This window comes from Maniola jurtina, chromosome 13 (assembly GCF_905333055.1).
Source record: "Maniola jurtina chromosome 13, ilManJurt1.1, whole genome shotgun sequence".
Taxonomy (NCBI): Eukaryota; Metazoa; Arthropoda; class Insecta; order Lepidoptera; family Nymphalidae; genus Maniola; species Maniola jurtina.
The window spans coordinates 13,511,956-13,532,395 of NC_060041.1; the positions used below are offsets into that span (position 1 = coordinate 13,511,956).

Genomic DNA, 20,440 nt, shown 5'->3' on the forward strand with positions numbered 1-20,440 from the left:
TAGGCGCTAATCCAGAGTATAATCTATATCCATTCTAAATTTCAGCCCAATCTGTCTAGAATTTTTTGCGTGAAGGAGTAACAAACATACACAAACACACGCATACACACACACAAACTTTCGGCTTTATAATATTAGTGTGATGTGAAGTGTGATTTCCATTCCATCAGCCTGTATGTGTGTACGCCTTTATAGCTAGGTGTAGGACACACTCATTGAAGACTTTACTCTTAAGGTTTGGCGGTATCAACAATTCGAAGATGTGATGTAGTTTCAAAAATGCTGAATTCTTCTGTCAGCCTCCTTGTCAAAGTTATTCCTGCCGAATTACAGAATATAAATCTGGCTTTATGCATTGCTAAACTCAATCTTTAAGACACATTACATAATATAATTATGAAGTCCAGGGAGTTATCATAATTTATCATATTTATCAGATGATTGGGTCTTGACCTGATTTATGTTTGTATAGAATGTGTAAATAGGGTTTGCAACTGCTCTGTACAATTGAAATATCTGAAGAATTGGTAAGATTGAACTTCTGATTCTTCTGAATATAAATTCATATCCCACAATGATGGCTATATTAATTTTATTGAATTATTTGTTTCTTCCACAGGCCGTCTATGTCCCAGGGCACGGTGATCCACAGTCAACGTTTTCAAGAGAAAGATTTCACTGTCGCCACTCCTGAGGAGTTTGTTCGACGCTTTCAAGGGACTAAGCCCATTAACAAGGTATTTAAAAAAGAGCATCCACTGATTTTCGTACTGGTTCTTCTCAATAGGAACGGCATTCCGAACCAGTAGTGAATTATTCTGACAAAAAAGCACTTGTAAAAGCTTATTTGAATAAAATTTTACTATATTCTATTCCAGAAACTAGCTTAATCCCTCGACTCTGTTTGCGTGGACTACACAAATTTCTACTTTCTTCATCTTTTTTCTTTTCCTCACAAATATTCAAATTACAATATTATGCCACAGTATTTAATGTTATATTTATACATAACTATGTAGTTATTGATGGACTATTCATAATCTTGTGAATATGCCCATCAATAATAATATAATTATGATTTAGCATAGGCAAAAAGTATTCTTTGGTAAAAGCCCTTGGTATATCTTGTCCTCTACAGTTCCACATAATCAAGACTAAATGAACACTATGTTAATTAGTTATTACTGATGGATTATTGAGGTAGACATTAATAGAGTGGCTTCCCACGGTGCGGATCCCATTCTGCGGATTATCACGCACGGCTCACTATCACGGGCGCAGAGCGTACAAGGATCTTACGACCGTGGTGAACTTGTATGCGCTACCACGGAGTGATACTCTTCCCATAGTGCGTCCGTCCGCAATATCACGCACCGTGGGCAGCCGGTATAAGATACATTAACTTTGTACTCACAGGGCTACACTTTCTTCATTACTTTTGTACTATTGTCAGAATTATCTTGTATTTTTGTTTTAGGTTCTGATCGCAAACAACGGTATCGGAGCAGTAAAATGTATGCGATCAATACGAAGATGGTCCTACGAGATGTTCAAGAACGAACGCGCCGTGCGGTTCGTTGTTATGGTAAATTTGATGTTCTCTATTTTTGTTTCTCTACATCATCAAATCAGAAATGAGGAGATCTGTAGGAGAACCAGAGTAACCGACAAAGCTCGGCGGGTGGCGAAGTTGAAATGGCAATGGGCAGGGCGCATAGTTCGAAAAACCGATACGACGTTGAGGTCCCAAGGTGCTGTGTGCCTAGTGGGAGATTTTTAACCTATTCGATCGCGTAAAAGTTAACTATAATAATAAAAAAAAAATCGCATAAAAGTTAAGTTATGCCTATGTCCGTTCGCGCCTGACGTACGCGGCCCCTGCGTGGTACGCTCTTTGTTCAGCTTACCAGAAGCGCCGGCTACAGGTTCAACAGAACAAGTGCCTGCGCCTGATTGTAGGAGCTCCGAGGTACGTCAGAAATGACGTCATCCATCGTGATACCAAGACACCCACCGTGGAGGAGTACGTCCACGCACTTGCGCGGCGCATGTTTGCCCGCGCGGACCATGGACCGTACATACACCTCCGTGGGATAGCACCGCTACAACACAGACCACCCAATGGGCGTCCTTTACCTCGTGAGCTTCTGCAGTCACCCGCACCAGCGCAACTTGCTGGTGAAGATGATGACGACGAGGACGACGCAAGCATTACTGGACCTGACAATACCCCCGTGCGCGATAGCGAGTCCATCGCCCACAGTACGGGGGCCCTGGATCCAACACACATCCGAGACCTCGAGGCCCAAAGCCAAGAAGGCAGGCCTTAGCCGATAACAACGGCTTAAAGGACGTTACCGGGGAAGCTTTCTTCCCCGCGCCACACCCGGGCAAGGAGGCCACGCCTCGAGGCCCGTACCCTCGTCTTGACCTAGGTAAGATGGAGAAGACCCCGCTGCTGAAAACGCAGTTAACTTTTACGCGATCGAATAGGTTAAAAATCTCCCACTAGGCACACTGGAATAGTGACCGCGCACCGTAAAGCGCAGTGTTTGAAGCCTACCACTAAGTCATCTACCTAGTGGTAGATGAACTTAGTGGAACGACATCAAACGAGTCGCAGCGAGCCGCTGAATTGGGCGGCGCAATTTTATTTTAGTCTAAGGCTAGAGACCTAGATAAACTAGCGGAAAATCAGCGCGCAGAATTTCGCTTCAAACACTACTCGACAAATCTGAGCAGAATCACTTCCAAATCTTAAAATCTTAGCGGTATGTATCAGGATCGTTGAACGAAAACGTATTGTTTGAGTTTATTAGATATCATCTCTTGTTATCCATCCATGCTCATTCGACAAAGGCAGCCTTATATTTTGACTCTATAGCCCTGAGTTGTGGTCTCTATACTTTTCTTTATTTCACAGGTCACACCGGAAGATCTAAAAGCAAACGCAGAATACATAAAGATGGCGGACCACTACGTGCCTGTACCGGGCGGATCCAATAACAACAACTATGCCAACGTGGAGTTGATCGTAGACATCGCCGTGAGAACACAAGTGCAGGTGACATGATTATTATTGATGACATGATTATTGATATATTTCTACGTCCTTACAATAATATTATGTTCTCGGTGGTCGCAAAGGAAAAGTGCAAGTCCTTAATTTTGGATTTGAAAATAAATATCATTGTCGTCAATCCTCGATGTCCTCGAGAAATCTCAATTTTTTTTTTTTCGAAAAATATTATATTTTTTTGAAATTGGTATAAAATTAAAAAAAAAAAATAGATGTCCCGCCATTTTTTATTGTAAATGAGTATAATATTACTATTCACCACCTCGAAAATCCTTGAAGTTCGCAGCCATATTCTTTGTGGATTTATTCAACTTATCCAAGTTTTTGTTTCTAGGCGGTATGGGCAGGATGGGGCCACGCATCAGAGAACCCGAAACTACCAGAACTGCTGCACAGAGCCGGCGTGGTGTTCATAGGACCCCCGGAGAAGGCCATGTGGGCTCTGGGAGACAAGATAGCCTCCTCCATAGTGGCGCAGACGGCGGACATACCCACCCTGCCGTGGAGTGGCAGTGGTAAGTACTACCAATAAAATCCTCATCAGATATCACACAACAGGCGGAAACGCTTAAGAGCGGAAACCAGCCCAGAGAGAAGAAGCTCAACGGTTGATTGGAAGAGAAAGGGGAATATTATTGAGAGGGAGCTCTCGAGGGCTAGACCTTCGTTATTTTATAAACCTGAAAGTTTCTCTGCGTATTATCCCCAACACAGGGCAGAATGATCAGCAACTATGAAGTTTAGATCATTGTGGCTTTGGAAGATAACGAGTAATAACGGTGTAAAATTTTTTATGTAAATTTTTTCATATATTTATTCGGAATAGTATTAGAAATCACGTCATGCGTTGCTAGACACAAAGTGCCGATTTCACCAACGTTTAGTGACGTTTAATCGAGGAATAAACTGGGTGTAATGACACTTTTTGTATTAAAACCTGCCAAAATATCTAATTTATTCTCGGATAAGACTTACTTTATGTTGGTGAAATAATGAAATTTAAACTAACTCTGTGCCTTTCATCAAAATCAGATAAACTGTTGAGCCGTGAAACGTTAACAGACAGACAGACACACTTTCGCATTTATAATATTAGTATGGAGTATGGATTAACCAGCTATAACTGTATTACAGAATTGAAAGCGGAGTACAACACCAAAAAGATCAAGATTTCATCTGAACTTTTCGCGAGAGGTTGCGTCTCCACCGCAGAGCAAGGTCTACATTCGGCGAATAAGATCGGTGAGAATCTTTTTCTTCTTCTATTTATTATATAAAAGGAAAAACTGACTGACTGACAGATTGATTTATCAACACACTATATGGATTCCTTTTTCCCTAAAAAACAAATTATATAAGCCGAATTACACGCAGGATAAAGCTAATAATATGACTGGACTTGGTTGAAATAATATTTTCCTTTCCTCAGGATTTCCCGTCATGATAAAAGCGTCCGAGGGAGGCGGCGGCAAGGGCATTCGAAAAGTGGAAAGCCCCGATGACTTCAACAATATGTTCCGACAGGTTCGTTTGTTTTTATTTATTTAAACCACTTTATTGCACATATCTAAACATACAGGGTGTAATTAGAACGCCACCATAAACAAAGAGAGATCATGGTACAGATAACACAAAAAAAACGCAAAAAATGTTTTTTTAAAGTGCGCAAAGTATTTTAAATAAAACATCTGACTGTCACTAGAGGTCAACGAACGTTTCGTAGATAGGTGCGGCGTCGTAGTCGGGGCATTGACCCCGAGTTTTGCACGTTATATATACATTGCGGGTTTGAGAAATACTAAATTACAAACTATAAGTATAAGGCAAATGGTTATTGGTTGGTGGATTGTGTTTAAGTAGTATAATAATAGCGCTAAGTTTTTGCTTATATTATAAACAGGTCCAAGCTGAAGTGCCGGGCTCGCCAATATTTGTGATGAAGTTGGCTAGGTCGGCCAGGCATTTGGAGGTACAATTATTGGCAGATCAGTATGGTAAGTAATACAACAGGTCATAAGAAGTATATGTGAAAAACCCTACAAGAACATATCGATCTACATATTTGGGTTCTCGATAAAGAGCATCTGACCTTGTACCTGCGCAGTGGGTGATTTATCGATTTATGACTAGAGCATATACAATTACCAGAAGAGTTGAGGTCAAATGATAGAACCAAATAGAGAGAGCGCTATACTAACCTTATTCCTCGGATTGGGTATAATACACTAAACTGTGCACACTGTCGAACATGAGTCAAGTCAAAAGTCAAAGTCAAAATCATTTATTCAAAGTAGGTACAATTGTACTCCTTTTGATGGTCGAAATTGTTAAATTTGTACGATATAGTGGTGATAATTAATTACGTAACTTAAAACTAAAGCTACGAGGGTTCCAAAAGCGCCCAAGTCTGAGAAGAACCCACAACAAACTCAACCGGGTAAGTCGCAGACGCAACATTGAAAGCTCGGACGTCCGAGAAACGTCTCGTAAGATCAGTGTATCATGTAAGAATGAGTGAGTCCCATAGTTTGTTTCACGTTTTACTCGGTCATAAAACCGATTTTATCCCCAGGTAACGCGATATCGCTGTTCGGTCGCGACTGCTCCATCCAGCGCCGCCACCAGAAGATCATCGAGGAGGCGCCCGCCGCCATCGCCAAACCGGATGTCTTCATCGAAATGGAAAAGGTACGCAAAGTGTTTAACGCATTAATCACTTGCAAGACAAAGTAAACGACAAAAAGTTATATTGCTAGTAAAATACTTCTGTTGAATGCATACTACATTCAAGAGCTTTAACTTTGTATGAGTGTTTTTAATATTTAGCTTATTATTGTCTAATAATAAAAGATTCCGACGAATTGAGAACCTCCTCCTCTTTTGAAGTTGGTCAAAAAATATTCTTTTGACACTTATTTTCTAAAAAGAACTCATAATATTATTTACTCTGTGTGCCAACTGTCATGTCAAAAATACGATTTTTGTCCTTAATCTTAGATTGTGGTATTATTGTTCTTACAATGCATTTTAGCCAATAGTGACCGATTGCCGGACAAGCAGAAGTAATTGCGATCGTCACAATGTAGCTGTCATTTTACCGTAATCGAGCCCCAGGAAGGATGGAGTCTTTATCAATGGAGTCTAACCGGTGAAAGGGGTAGATACTTGTTTCATAGTAATGGTATTTTCAGGCTGCTGTCCGTCTTGCCAAGATGGTGGGCTACGTGAGTGCGGGGACAGTGGAGTACCTGTACGAGCCGCTGACTGGCGCCTACTACTTCCTGGAGCTGAACCCGAGACTGCAGGTGGAGCACCCTTGCACGGAGATGGTGGCCGATGTCAACCTGCCCGCCGCTCAGTTGCAGGTTAGTAGGAGCTTTGTGACCTGGTCTTTCCTTCACCTTTTCTACCATCACACTGAAAGGCATCATTAAGGTCTGCACCCGTATAGTGCCCAGCAAGCAACTTTAGCATTGACGCGATTCGCTGGCGAATACTGGGTGCACACGATCGGTTGATACGTCGACTTTTACTTTTCGGATTCACCAACTTTCTCCCATTACACTGCTTCAGGCTCAAGTTGCCGGGCACTACACTTAGTCGAAATTTGTCGGACACGTACGAAGCGATTTGCCTCCTCATTTCTACTCTTAATTCGAACAGCTATGTCAAGGGACGCCCTTATTAGCATAGCGGTTAGGGCTACGGCTAAAACGTTTTTAATTACTTATATTATTTTCTGTGATTGACAGATTGCCATGGGCCTTCCCCTATACCACATCAAAGACATCAGGCTACTGTACGGCGAATCACCCTGGGGCATGACGAACATAAACTTTGACGAGCCAAAGCAACGCCCTTCGCCATGGGGACACGTCATAGCTGCCAGAATCACTTCCGAAAACCCAGATGAAGGTATTTGACAGATTCTACCAGCTGTAAAATAGAAGTAGAATAAGATATGTCTCCTGACATGAGTTTCCTTGAATCATAACTATGACTTGAAAATTTTGTCGGCCATGTTGGATTTATCATAAAGTTGTGGCGGTCTCCACATACAAAATCTCTCGCCGTACATCTGGATCGCGCTAACGAAGTGTTCTCTATGGACAAGTCAAACTCAGCATTATTTACAGCGGCATAGCAACGGTTTTATGTAATCTCTTCCATGTTTTGTTGTGCTGAGTGTTGTTCCAATTTCAATTAAATAAGTTTAAGTGGTGGTGTTGCTATCTGATGGTGTGCGTTGTTGCTTAGGAATAGTTTGCTCAGTAAATTCTTTTGGTTGCAGGTTTTAAACCTTCGTCAGGCACAGTCCAAGAGCTGAATTTCCGTTCGTCAAAGAACGTATGGGGTTACTTCAGCGTGGCCGCCTCTGGCGGACTCCACGAGTTTGCAGACTCACAGTTTGGGCACTGCTTCTCTTGGGGGGAGACCAGGGAGCAGGCAAGAGAGTGAGTAGACTATATAGAATATACTAGTAGACCATTATGCTAGTATACATAGATAAACAGATCTATGAGAACAGAACAGATTAGTAGACCAGCGTTCACTAATAACGAGTTGGTGATGAACATTCATGAAGATAGGGTGAATGAATTGATAAGAGATGGCGTCCTGAACAAATTCGCCAACGAATACTCAGGCATTCTGGAATGTGACCACAATGAATAAATTAGAAATAGAAGAATGATGATAAGATGATGTCTTGAACATGTCCACCAACAAATTCCAGATGCCTACAATGTTCTCAAATGAGAGCAAGTTGAAATTTAGTAACACTAATTCATCCATTTTCTTACAGGAATTTAGTAATAGCTCTCAAAGAGCTGAGCATCCGCGGTGACTTCCGCACAACAGTAGAGTACCTCATCACATTGCTGGAGACTCCGGCCTTTCAGGAGAACAACATCGATACCAGCTGGCTAGATGCGCTTATTGCGGAGAGGGTGAGCTTATCTTAGTAATAAAAAAATACTAGACCATTCAACTACTTATTAATATGTAATTGTATAAAATTTAAACTTATTGTCAAGAAAAATGTATATGAGTGAATCCCGAAATGAATACATTTTGAATTTGAGTAGCTATCAAGGAGCTGAGTATCCGTGGCAACGCTCGTAAAACTGTGGAATACCTCATCACATTCCTGGAGACACTGGACTCTCAGGAGAATAATATTGATGATAATAGAAGAAAGAGCTGACAAGAAACTACGCTGTTACTGTTTTTAAAAAACGGATTACCTCATCAAGTTGTTAGCGACAATGGACTACAATTTGTTCGTGTGGTGGTAAAATTCGTAGATCTTGGCTTCCTCTCCAATTTCTGGTAGTGGAGTTCCAGAACTTAGAATTTGAAACGTTTAAATTCTACAGATGCAATCGGAGAAACCTGACATAATGTTGGGAGTCCTATGCGGGTCCATCCTCATAGCTGACAGCATCATCACAGCCAACTTCCAGGAGTTTAAGAGTGCTTTGGAGAAGTGAGTTATTTGCCTTTATCATAATTTCAGCTTTATAATTGGCAACCTGGCCTGAATTTATCATTTCACTCTTTCCCATTAAAAAAGTAGCCTAAATCTATCTTCAAGATAATCTAAGCATCTTTAGTATATCTGTATCAAGGTGCCAAAAACACTTGGATTTATTTGTATGGCTAAAACATATCATTAATTGTTGTACAGGGGTCAGATCCAGGGCTCGAGCCAGCTGTCCAACTGCGTGGAGGTGGAGCTGATCCACAGCGGGCACAAGTACAAGGTCAGCGCGACCAAGTCCGGCCCCACGTCCTACTTCCTCGCCATGAACGGCAGTTTCAAGGAGCTGGAGGTGCACAAGCTTACTGATGGCGGTGAGTTGATGTATGCAGGGGTCAGTCCGAGGTGGAGCTGACACTGCGGGCATAAGTACAGGGTCAGCGCGACCAAGGTAGGGTCGACCTTCACCCATCTGTTAACCAAATGCAAAGTATTTGTTATCACGCATGAACTAACATACCGCAAATGGATGAGTGTAAGTACTGATGAAACAAGCTACCTTTAATCAAAGAGTAAAACAGATTTATTTTAATATCAATGATGAGAGCAGATGCCTGATAGCTCTTATTTAACTTCACTTTCGTTTTTTTGATTAAAATCTTGTGATAGATTTTTCAATTACTTGTTCTGGAATTTAATGCGAATTTTGTTCCTATAACAATACAAAATTATGTGAAATCTGGGTTTCAATTCCTCATTAATAATGCTGCAGAGTACTGCCTAAGAATCTGTGCTGAACCAGTGGTAAATTATTTGACGATTCAAAAGCACTTGTAAAAGTTTATTTGAATAAAAATCTATTCTATTCTGCAGATATTGACTTAATATTGTGGGGAAAATCAAACTGTCCTACTAAAGTTTTAAGTTTACTTCCTCATTTCCTTCAGTCTGTGGTTAAATTTTTAATTTTTCTTCCCCAGGAACACTTTTATCAGTCGACGGAGGTTCATACACGACCTATTTAAGGGACGAAGTAGACAAGTACCGCATTGTGATCGGGAACCAGACTGTGGTATTCGAGAAGGAAAAGGATCCGTCCAAACTTCGCGCGCCCTCTGCCGGCAAGCTCATCAATACACTGGTGGAGGATGGCGGACATGTGGACAAGGGGCAGCCCTACGCGGAAATTGAGGTCAGTTGTAGCAGATAGATAAAGAGACTAGTGGACAAGTGTATTAAGTGGAGAAGGACCCGTTGGTACTACGCGCGCCCTCTGCCGGTAAGTGCATTAATACTCTGGTGGAGTGGACAAGGGGCAGCCTTATGCGGAGATTGAAGTCAGTGGGTTATAATAAACTAAGAGAAAGAAAAGATAAAGGAATCGTCAAAACTACGCGCGCCCTCTGCTAGCATGCTCATCAACACTCTAGTGGAGGACGGCGGATATGTGGACAAAGGACAGCCCTATGTGGAGATTGAGGTCAGTGAGCTGTAGAAGTTAGACTGTACAGAAGCAACGTGATGTGAGCTCGGCCGTAAGGTCTTATGAGCACCCAAATAGAACAAATGTATTCCCAATTCACACGGTAAAAAAGCTCTCGTGTAAATTGAGGCAATAGAAAGATCTTTTTCCGAGCGCTTGTGCACGGGGATAGCCTGTACCGACATTTCACTTCGTTAGCGTGATGTGCATAACACGAAAATACGGAATAGCCAAAAGTTTTCTGGCATGACATGGAAAAAAGCATCTTCACTCAATTGAGACACTCAACTTTGATTTTCGGACTATGATTGTGAATTTGTATTTAATTGATGATTGTGTTGAGCAGGTGATGAAAATGGTGATGACCCTGTCGGCGCCAGAGGCCGGCAACGTGACGTGGTGCCTGCGACCCGGCGCAGTGCTCGAAATGGGCACTCTTATGGGCATCCTGGGTAAATATACTTCTTGTCTTCATTTCAAACTTTTTTCGGTAGATTTTAATCTATAAAAGGCATTCGTTTCATCTTCTCTTTCAAAGTGATTTAGAAAAATCATTCCATTTGTTTTTGTGTCTCCTCTGCTGTTGATTTCAATTTTTTGATTATTTTTCTCAATTTTGTACCCATTGATTTGCCAAAATATTTTCGAATACATATTCGGATTGAATCGCCTTGAATCCATTTATTACAGTAGGGAGTGTCCCGTTCTAATGAACAATTTTACATGGTACAACTTATCTACCGTAAATCTTCTATAGCAACATCGCGCGCTCAAATGCAGAAAAAAACCTAAAAATTGGTTATTATTTATGATAAAATAAAGGTTTAACTAAAGGTCTAACCTAACCTAACCTAACCTAACATATCTAAATAAATGTAATAGATATTATGTTAGGTTTTTTAGTTAGTATAATTGTGTTTTGTTTGTGTGTGTGAGGTTCACATGTTTTGTTATGTACATACAGTGTTGGTTAGTAAAATTTGTTAGTGTGTAATGTTTGAAACTAGTATATACCTACATTTATACCTATTGCTATATATATTATTATTGCCTATAGGGGCTATAACATAAAATGAATGATTGTTGTAGAGCTGGATGACCCGTCGCTGGTGACGACGGCGCAGCCCTACAAAGGGCAGTTCTCGCTGGACGACAACCAGCAAGTCTCCGAGAAGCTCAACCACGCGCACAACAAGTACAGATACATATTGGAGAACACCCTCGCTGGTGAGTTGGTTACATGTTATTTTCAGATTCTCTCTATCATTTTCTCTCCTTTTCCTTTGTATGAAGCATAATTATTATTTTAACAAGATAAAGTTGAAAACTAAAACCCGACTGTGATCGTTCTAATAAACGCTGAAATATTAGAGCAAAATTGTTTTTCTGTAAAACAAAACAATTGATTTTTTTAACCTAGCTTTGGGCCACACATAAAAAAGAATATTAGCCATGTTTATCATGAGTAATACTCCCCTTTCCCCTCCAGTTAAGCGTCAAGCTTGTGCTAGGAGTAGGTACGACAATAGTGCAATGGGTCGAGTTTGATTTGTCGACCTTTCTGAATTCAATCCGCTTCTCAACCGTTAAGCTATAATTGTGTTCATCTTACAAGTTTATATGATAGACGGACAGACAGGCGTACAATCACTCAGTTATATACTTCAAAAACCTCGTCTGGGTTGGTAGTAGAATTAAAAGTTTTGTTTACATAGCGCTTTTGTCTCAGGTTACTGTCTGCCGGATCCATACAATACGCCGAGATTACGCGAAGTGGTGGAAAAGTTCATGCAGAGTCTTCGCGACCCCTCGCTACCGCTGCTCGAGTTGCAAGAGGTAAGGGTATGAACCTCTTGGGGAGATGGGGTATGGGGCAATTCTAGACCTATCTAATAGGTTAGTTGGGGGTAGGTCCCCGCCGTAGTTTGACAGCTACAGTGAACACTTCTCACAATTGGAAGGATAGATAAATCGATAGATAGATCTTGGACTTATTGATTGAGTGTTAAATTTTATTTTAGAATGAATATTTTTGTTCCCATAAAAAATAAAACTTTAAATTTATTGTGGATGATTGTCTTTTAAATGTTTTCAATCGTTATTAAACTTTATGTCCAATTGCAAATATGTCCATTGATATTATAAAACTTTTCTCAAAAATAAACTTAAATGTGTGCAAACCTGGCCACTTGAGCGATGTCATTTTGTTTCTGATCTGTCATCTATAACTGCTATCCTACATCAATGGTACAAAAACAAAATCCAAACAATAATATTAGATTGTGATGTCGCATTAAAGGGAGGTTCAGATTGGCTAATGTGCTGTTCATTTGAGTCCAGTGACTTGCAGCTCATAGAAGCTTAAAAGCACTGCTTACCCTAAAAATCTCTTGCGTCTTTTGTGGGTCTTGCGAGTCGTTTCCTAGTATGTGACTGATAACATTAAAAATACCTTCTAAAATTAGGGTTACTCCGCAGGTGTTATCGTCCACATCGGGTCGTATTCCGATCTCCGTGGAGAAGAAAGTGCGCAAACTGATGGCTTTGTACGAGAGGAACATCACCAGTGTGTTGGCACAGTTCCCCAGCCAACAGATTGCAAGTGTCATCGACCAGTGAGTATCTTTAATTATTTTCCGCGGTTTTTGCTCGCGGAATTCTGATACATCTGTCCCCTGTTTTAATCGCTATATCAAGAAAGCTAAATTTAGAGTTACTTAGTTTAACGTAGAGCATAGCTAGCATCGCACAAAGCAGTGAATTCTTTTCATATTGCTATTTTATTCTTCGAGGATAGAAAAATCAGGCGCTCAAACGGGACACTGACAGTTGGCCTTGTCTACAAGTTCAAAGACGCTCAGAGTGTTATGGAAAATCCGTAACGTGGCAATCCGTAGGAGAACCGACATGGCTCAACGAATTAGCCAGCTGAAGTGGCAGTGGGCAGGCCACGTCTGCCGCAGAACTCCGCTGGGGCAGACGTGTTCTGTTCTATACCTATATTTCTTTAAACTTATTTATTGTTTCAGTCACGCCGCATCGTTGGCGAAGCGTTCGGACAGAGATGTTTTCTTCATGAGCACACAAGCGCTCGTGTTACTCGTGCAAAGATACAGGTATATTAGTTTAGAGAAAAATTGTGCGTTATACTCGTACCTTTGTTTCTTTGAAGTTGTGAAGAACATATTCATTTTTAAAGGTAATATCTACCTTTAAAAATGAATATGTCATGTTAAAATCTAGTATTTTTGAAAATAAGTCGTATTGAGCAAGAAATACAGCTTTTAATCTATGACACTACCCACTTCGGTAAAAGATGTCAGCCTCAAAACAGCTGTTCTATTTAGTGATCAATTTAAATACAACGGAAGTAATGTTCGCTTTATTTTCTTCTGGAAAAATGTCTGTATTACTCTTCCTAAGCGCCTAGAAAAGTTTCAATTCAAAATATAAAAAGGGTTGCCTAGTTGAATGAGACTTTGTTTGCAGAAACGGTATCCGCGGGAGAATGAAGGCGGCCGTGCACGATCTGTTGAAGCAATATTATCAAGTCGAGAGCAACTTCCAGTTGGGTAAGTGTCACACACACACACACGCATGCACGCACGCTCACACACACACACGCACGCACGCACGCACGCACGCCTGCACGCATGCACGCACGCACGTACACACGTACACATGCAGCATACACCTAGAAACTTTTCTCTTTATAATACTCGTGTGATTGATTGTAGGCTCGTACGATAAGTGCGTGATGGCATTACGGGATCGCTACAAGGACGACATGCAAGCCGTCGCCAATATCATATTCTCACACAACCAAGTCGCCAAGAAGAACTTACTGGTGAGTTAAATGGTCTTGACAAAGTTATTTCAGTTATTATTACATGACTTATCGCTTACGTGTTAAGTTTTATTTTAGAACTAGAGGAAGCCCGCGACTTCGTCCGGGTTTTTAAAGATCCCTTGGGAACTGTTTGATTTTCAGGGATAAAAAGTTGCTTATAGAATAGAATAGAATAGAATAGAATAAAATTTATTCGTTGAAACCGACACATAAACATAGTATTACAAATAAAGACGCTTATACAAAACTAAAAATAAAAAATAAAAATAAAAAATATAAACCCTAAAATATAAAATTTAAAATATAAAACTTAAAAACTAACTTAACTTAAACAGTATATTATGTATGTATTATGTGTCGTGCCAACGAAAGGGCCCAAACTCAGCTTGATGTTGTGGATACACAATGTACCCACAACGCTGGTATTCTGTTCGGGCCCAAACGAGGGAAGTTCTGGTAAGTCTTTGTAGTTAATTCTATTAACTGTTAATTCAAATTAAAATGAAAATAAAACACAAGTGAAAATAAAAAATAAAAAAAATTGTGATCCTTAAGGTTATTATCTCAATTATTTATAGAAACTAAAGCTACCTCGGTACCAAATTTCATACAAATCGCTTAAGCAGGTGGGTTTTTGGGAACCCGTGGGAACTCTTTGATTTTCCGGGATAGAAAGTACGGGGTAGTCCGTCCCCGGGATATAAGCTAACCGTGTACCAAATTTCGCCAGAATCGGTTAAACTGTTGGGCCGTAAAAAGGTAGCAGACAGACAGACGTACACACTTTCGCATTTATAATATTAGTATGAATAAATATATTTGTTCTCATTTTAAAAATACTTGGCCATTTGAGTTATTTTGTTCGTGATCTGTCATCTATAGGTACCTACTATTCTATATTGGAATAACAAGAGAGTTATTCAAGAAGACCCAGGGTGCTCCAATAAAAACAAAATTGTATATCAATCATACAATTGCTTTCTCTTTCTACCCTCGCACGAGACGTATAATATTTATTTGTTGCAGGTGACAATGCTAATAGATCATCTGTGGTCAAATGAACCTGGCCTAACGGACGAACTGGCGGCGACACTAAACGAGTTGACGTCGCTGCATCGCGCCGAACACAGCCGAGTGGCTCTTAGAGCAAGACAGGTTAGTTATTTTTGCTCAAAGTGCTTAAAAAAGTCTAGCGAATTCAGTTATTATGGCTGACCACATCAAGATCCGGAAACAATTATAATTTTTGATGGTCCGGTTCGAAGGACCATTTACCTAGTGATATGTTCTATACAACAGTCCATCCATGCAGAGATGTTAGTATAGGACTCTATCTGTTACGTTATTCTATACCAATGACAAATAGCTCGTTCAAATAGACAGACAGACAAAAACTTTAAAAACGTGTAATTCATGGTACAGTTCAAATAATCATATGAGCTTAATATGAGCTAGCCATTTCGAAATTATAGAGAGACACTTCAATTTTATTTATTAGTATGGATTGGTTGGTCATTCAAAATGGTTAATGCCCACTGACTTTTTGTCTCTTTCATTTGTATGGGATGTTCTCTCTCTCTCTAATACTAAAACTAGTATGGATAATTAGTCTAAAGTAGAGCGTTTCTTCCAGGTGTTAATAGCGGCTCACCAGCCAGCGTACGAGCTGCGTCACAACCAAATGGAGTCCATCTTCCTGTCGGCCGTCGACATGTACGGGCACGACTTCCACCCGGAGAACTTGCAGAAGCTTATACTGTCAGAAACGTCCATATTTGACATACTGCATGATTTCTTCTACCACACGAATGCTGCGGTAAGTCGAGATTTTTACTGGATTTCCCCTAAATTTTCCTCCTCATTATCATGTCAGCCTGAGGATTTCACCAATCCTCTTTCAAGCAGTTTTTATGCCACCATTTTTCGGTCCATCTTGTTAGGGGCGCTTCACATTACGCATAATTTTCCCACATAGCGTTTGCAGACAATCACAGGAGCTGTGATAGCCTAGTGGTTAAAGACGCCTTTTAACTGGAGGTCGGGCGTTCGATTCCGGGCGCGCACCTCCAACTTTTCGGAGTATTTGCGTTTTAAATAGTTAAATATCACTTGCTTTAACGGTGAAGGAAAACATATGAGGTAGCCTGCATGCCTGAGAGTTCTCTATAATGTTCTCAAAGGTGTTTGAAGTCCGCCACATTCATTCAATTTGTATATTCATTTAAAGGATATATGATTGTATGATTCACATTGAATTCTTAACTTGTTGCCAACAGGTATGCAACGCGGCGTTAGAGGTGTACGTGCGGCGAGCGTACACGTCGTACGACATAACGTGTCTGCAACACTTGGCTCTGTCTGGGGAGCTGGGCGTCGTGCACTTCCAGTTCATTCTGCCCACCGGACATCCCAACAGGTCTGTATACAACCCGTCGCCACGCAGCGTCGACTGCGTCGGCCGCCTTTGCATACAATTATTTTTAGTGTTAGTCTGTCTGTTCGTCTGTCGTGTCCGTCAAGAAAACATACAGGGTACTTCCCATTGACCTAGAATCATGAAATTTGGCAGGTAGGTAGGTCTTATAGCACAAGTAAAGGAATACATCCGAAAACCGTTTTATGGTTACATCACAGAAAAAAATATTGAAATCTGTTTCAATTTTCAAAGTAAGATAACTATACCAAGTGGGGTATCATATGAAAGGGCTTTATCTGTACATTCTGACACAGATTTTTATTTATTTTTATGCGTAATAGTTTTTGAATTATCGAGCAAAATGTCGTAAAAAATATCCGAGAACAGAACCCTCGGTGCGCGAGTCTCGCGAGACACGCACTTGGCCGGTTTTTTATTTTTATTGTTTTGTCCCAGGATCCCAATAAGCCAGTCAGAAATCGAACTAGCTTCAGCCCAGGATCAGGAAGGCGTTCCAGCAGAACTGTCCACGGCTGCCATGAGGAAGTGCCATCATAGGACCGGCGCGCTGGCAGCTTTCGACTCTTTTGAGCAGTTCAAGGAGTATTCGGATGAACTGCTCGACCTGGTCCACGATTTCGCCAGCTCTGCGACTGTGAGGCGAGAGGTATGTTGTAATTTATCTGTGAAAAATTCTTCACTGACTAATTCATTCTTTATCATTAGGATTCATACGACTGACTGACTAATTTATCAATGCAAATCTCAGACGCAGCTGTTATCTCATGAACCGGAATAGGTAAACTGTTAAAATTTTCACAGAATGTGTATTTCAATTAATATATTAAAATTTAAAAATGAATTGATTCTTATATGATGATAGTCTGACTCGCATTTAACCGATTTTTTCAATTCAATTTTAGAAACTATCAAAATTTATTCTGCACTCCGCGACGGTCTATCTGAACGGACCCCAAGAAGGATTTTGAAAAACTTGAGTTTTTGAGATTTTTTTGGCACTTACTCGTCGCGTCATTTTTCTTCATTTTCCTCTTCTTTCCTGAAATGTGTATAGTTGGGAGGGGGGAAGGGGTGGGGGGGTAAAGCAATAGCAGGAGCTGAGCGTGGTAATACAATGTTTGAACGAGTAGCCTTTTTCGTTTTTCTTGCAGGACCTGCAAGCGCTGCAGGACGGCAGCGAGAACCGGGACAGTACGAGCATCAACGTCGGCCATGATCTCAAACCGATCTCAATCGAGGATGAAGTGGTAAGTCATATTGGTAGATACCTTGGCTGGCCACGTATTGGCGGTTCCTCTGGTGCTGCAAATGTGCATAGGCGGCAGTAATCACTTAACATCAGGTGACCCGCCTGCTGGTTTACATATCACACTAATCACACTAATATTATAAAGGCGAAAGTTTGTATGTGTGTGTGTGTGTGTATGTTTGTTACTCCTTCACGCAAAAACTACTGGACGGATTGGGCTGAAATTTAGAATGGAGATAGATTATACCCTGGATTAGCACATAGGCTACTTTTTATCCCGGAAAATCAAAGAGTTCCCACGGGAATTTTAAAAAACCTACATCCACGCGAACGAAGTCGCGGGCATCAGCTAGTTCTATATAGTTATATCATTATAATACATAATTCGAATAGCTTGGGTATTTTGAGGCTCCTTTTGATGTCGTGGTGAACATGTAGTATTAGTTTAGGGGATATGATTTTTTCATAATTTTCATCCGTCAGTGGTTCTTCTTTTTTTTTTTTCTTTTTTGTTTAACATTTTTGGACATTATTTTTTGTGTTAATTAATAACTATAAACTCAACTATACCTAGACATGAATTAAGCGTCACATCTGAGGCCACCCTGTAAAAATCCATTTGTATTGTTGCAGCCTTTGGAACCTATCCACATCCTAATGATCGGCATCCGCGACACCGGCGAGAGCGACGACAGCGCCGTGTCGCGTCGCTTCGGACAGTTCTGTCGCGTGCATGCGCGGGAGTTGCATCAGAAGCGCGTGCGACGCATCACCTTCATGTTACTTATCAAGTAAGTGGCCAAAATTGATTTGGCGAAGCAATTTTGCATTTTTATTCGACTTGTCATTATAGTATAAAAATATTTTTCCACAGAAATCCCTCTATTTTTAACCCCCGACCCAAAAAGAGGGGTGTTATAAGTTTGACGTGTGTATCTGTGTATCTGTCTGTGGTATCGTAGCGCCTAAACGAATGAACCGATTTTAATTTACTTTTTTTTGTTTGAAAGGTGGCTTGATCGAGAGTGTTCTTAGCTATAATCCAAAAAAATTGGTTCAGCCGTTTAAGAGTTATCAGCTCTTTTCTAGTTTACTTGTAGAAAAGAAGGTTAAATAACCGTTAGGTTCATAATATTATGTCAACTGACAAATGTCAAGCTGTCAAGATGGACGTTGCCTAAATACATAATTATTTATTTGAAAATGATGTTTTGGAAAACTCAGATACTATAGATCGTAGGCGCGGAATAGTCCAAGAAAATCAGTTCAGCCGTTTGAAAGTTATCAGGTCTTTTCGGTCTTTTCTAGTTACTGTAACCTTCACTTGTCGGGGGTGTTATAAATTTTTAATTTACACTTGTTATGTTAAAAAATTGGAAAATATTTGTGTACGCCTTGTGACGTCATTGATCGCCTTCCGTACAGCGTGACGTTAGTAATTAATTATGTAAAAAAATATATGAAAATCTAAAATTCTTTTAAATTATTCTCTTAAGTAATGAATTCTAGCCGCATAAACTACCGCTATGCAAAACATGATATTGTTTTATTTACAGTCAAACACCCTATTATCCCATTAAATGGGTGTGCTTTCCGGCCATTTCCAGCCAATCTGGGCTATTCTTACCCACTATTTCTCATCTTGAACTTGCATTTAGATTGACTTATGATGAATGCCATCTGGAAAATATAGTATCCCAATTTCTCAGGTCCGGTCAGGTTTGTCTGTTGATTCCAAAGAAGAGATAGGTTCTAGTTTAAATTTTCCCCTTCTTTCTCAGGCGTCAATTCCCCAAATTCTTCACGTACCGCGCTCGCAACGACTTCACGGAGGATACGATCTACCGCCACCTGGAGCCCGCCTCCGCCTTCCAGCTGGAGCTGTACCGCATGAGGAGCTACGACCTGGAAGCCTTGCCCACCAGCAACCAGAAGATGCATCTGTATCTGGGCAAAGCCAAGGTAACGTAGTAACTAAGCAAAATACCAGAGGGAACTAGAGTGAGGGAACTCTCGATTTGATCCTGAATCGATGATATGTAAAATATTAGACTATGGCTGACGTGAAATCAAAGAAAAATAGGCAATTCATAGGCTACCTAGCGTCAATATGTAGGAACCTTTGACGTCTGCCAGTGACGTTGAAGCTTCGACGTTTTGTTACAAGTTCCTTAGCTGTCGTGAACTGTGAAAATACCCCTAACGTTATTTTTTTAATGTGTTAAAAAGAATCATTATTATGAAAACAAACATACAAGTCCAACCAAATTTGACTATCCTATCATATTAATATCACAATTTTTTTACGAATGAATCCGTACTTCCATTCTAACATCATTTTATGCGAAAGAGTGTCTGTCTGCTGCTACATTTGCACGGTCCATTCGCTTAACCGATTTTCGTGACAAGTAATTTAATAGCTTAGATTCAAGGAACGGACAGGAGTTTTTTAATCGCAGGAAAACAAAGAATTCCCAGGGGATCTTTGTAAACCTAAATCCAAGCGGACGAAATCGCGTGCGTCAACTAGTTGTGAAATATTTCTCTCAATGTATTTAACTCGAATAAAAAAAAAAAACTCGATACAATTTTGCTGGCAGGTCAAGAAGGGCCAGGAAGTGACGGACTATCGCTTCTTCATCCGCTCCATCATTAGGCATCAGGACCTCATCACCAAGGAAGCGTCCTTCGAGTACCTGCAGAATGAAGGAGAAAGGTGAGTTATATATGTTTGAAGAAGATTTTGTTTCTCCTGGCTGTGGCAGTAGTGTGCTTGAGATGCCTTTTTATCTTTGGTTACTTACATCATTTTTATTTTTTATAAGTGGGAGGGCCCCGGGTTTGATTCCATGCAGGTACA

The 20,440-nt window shown here is 40.5% G+C and overlaps 1 protein-coding gene across 6 annotated transcripts in view; it reads left to right on the forward strand.

Annotated features, from left to right (window-relative positions):
• The window catches only part of LOC123870778 (acetyl-CoA carboxylase), a 68,464-nt gene that overhangs the window by 22,957 nt on the left and 25,067 nt on the right, over window positions 1–20,440 (forward strand). For all 6 annotated transcript variants that reach the window (XR_006797152.1, XM_045914188.1, XM_045914189.1 and 3 more), the window contains 30 exons: window positions 620–737; window positions 1,478–1,585; window positions 2,924–3,064; window positions 3,414–3,594; window positions 4,214–4,321; window positions 4,509–4,603; window positions 4,980–5,073; window positions 5,652–5,767; window positions 6,271–6,444; window positions 6,832–6,994; window positions 7,371–7,533; window positions 7,884–8,028; window positions 8,458–8,567; window positions 8,769–8,935; window positions 9,542–9,753; window positions 10,391–10,496; window positions 11,134–11,271; window positions 11,774–11,880; window positions 12,523–12,659; window positions 13,074–13,160; window positions 13,534–13,616; window positions 13,782–13,891; window positions 14,921–15,049; window positions 15,528–15,710; window positions 16,171–16,310; window positions 16,767–16,977; window positions 17,483–17,578; window positions 18,214–18,371; window positions 19,362–19,542; window positions 20,181–20,296. Coding sequence is in view for 5 of the 6 variants with exons in the window: in XM_045914188.1 (XP_045770144.1) it covers window positions 620–737; window positions 1,478–1,585; window positions 2,924–3,064; window positions 3,414–3,594; window positions 4,214–4,321; window positions 4,509–4,603; window positions 4,980–5,073; window positions 5,652–5,767; window positions 6,271–6,444; window positions 6,832–6,994; window positions 7,371–7,533; window positions 7,884–8,028; window positions 8,458–8,567; window positions 8,769–8,935; window positions 9,542–9,753; window positions 10,391–10,496; window positions 11,134–11,271; window positions 11,774–11,880; window positions 12,523–12,659; window positions 13,074–13,160; window positions 13,534–13,616; window positions 13,782–13,891; window positions 14,921–15,049; window positions 15,528–15,710; window positions 16,171–16,310; window positions 16,767–16,977; window positions 17,483–17,578; window positions 18,214–18,371; window positions 19,362–19,542; window positions 20,181–20,296 (4,077 nt within the window). In the remaining variant the exon portion in view is untranslated. The remainder of the gene's footprint in view (window positions 1–619; window positions 738–1,477; window positions 1,586–2,923; window positions 3,065–3,413; window positions 3,595–4,213; window positions 4,322–4,508; window positions 4,604–4,979; window positions 5,074–5,651; window positions 5,768–6,270; window positions 6,445–6,831; window positions 6,995–7,370; window positions 7,534–7,883; window positions 8,029–8,457; window positions 8,568–8,768; window positions 8,936–9,541; window positions 9,754–10,390; window positions 10,497–11,133; window positions 11,272–11,773; window positions 11,881–12,522; window positions 12,660–13,073; window positions 13,161–13,533; window positions 13,617–13,781; window positions 13,892–14,920; window positions 15,050–15,527; window positions 15,711–16,170; window positions 16,311–16,766; window positions 16,978–17,482; window positions 17,579–18,213; window positions 18,372–19,361; window positions 19,543–20,180; window positions 20,297–20,440) is intronic.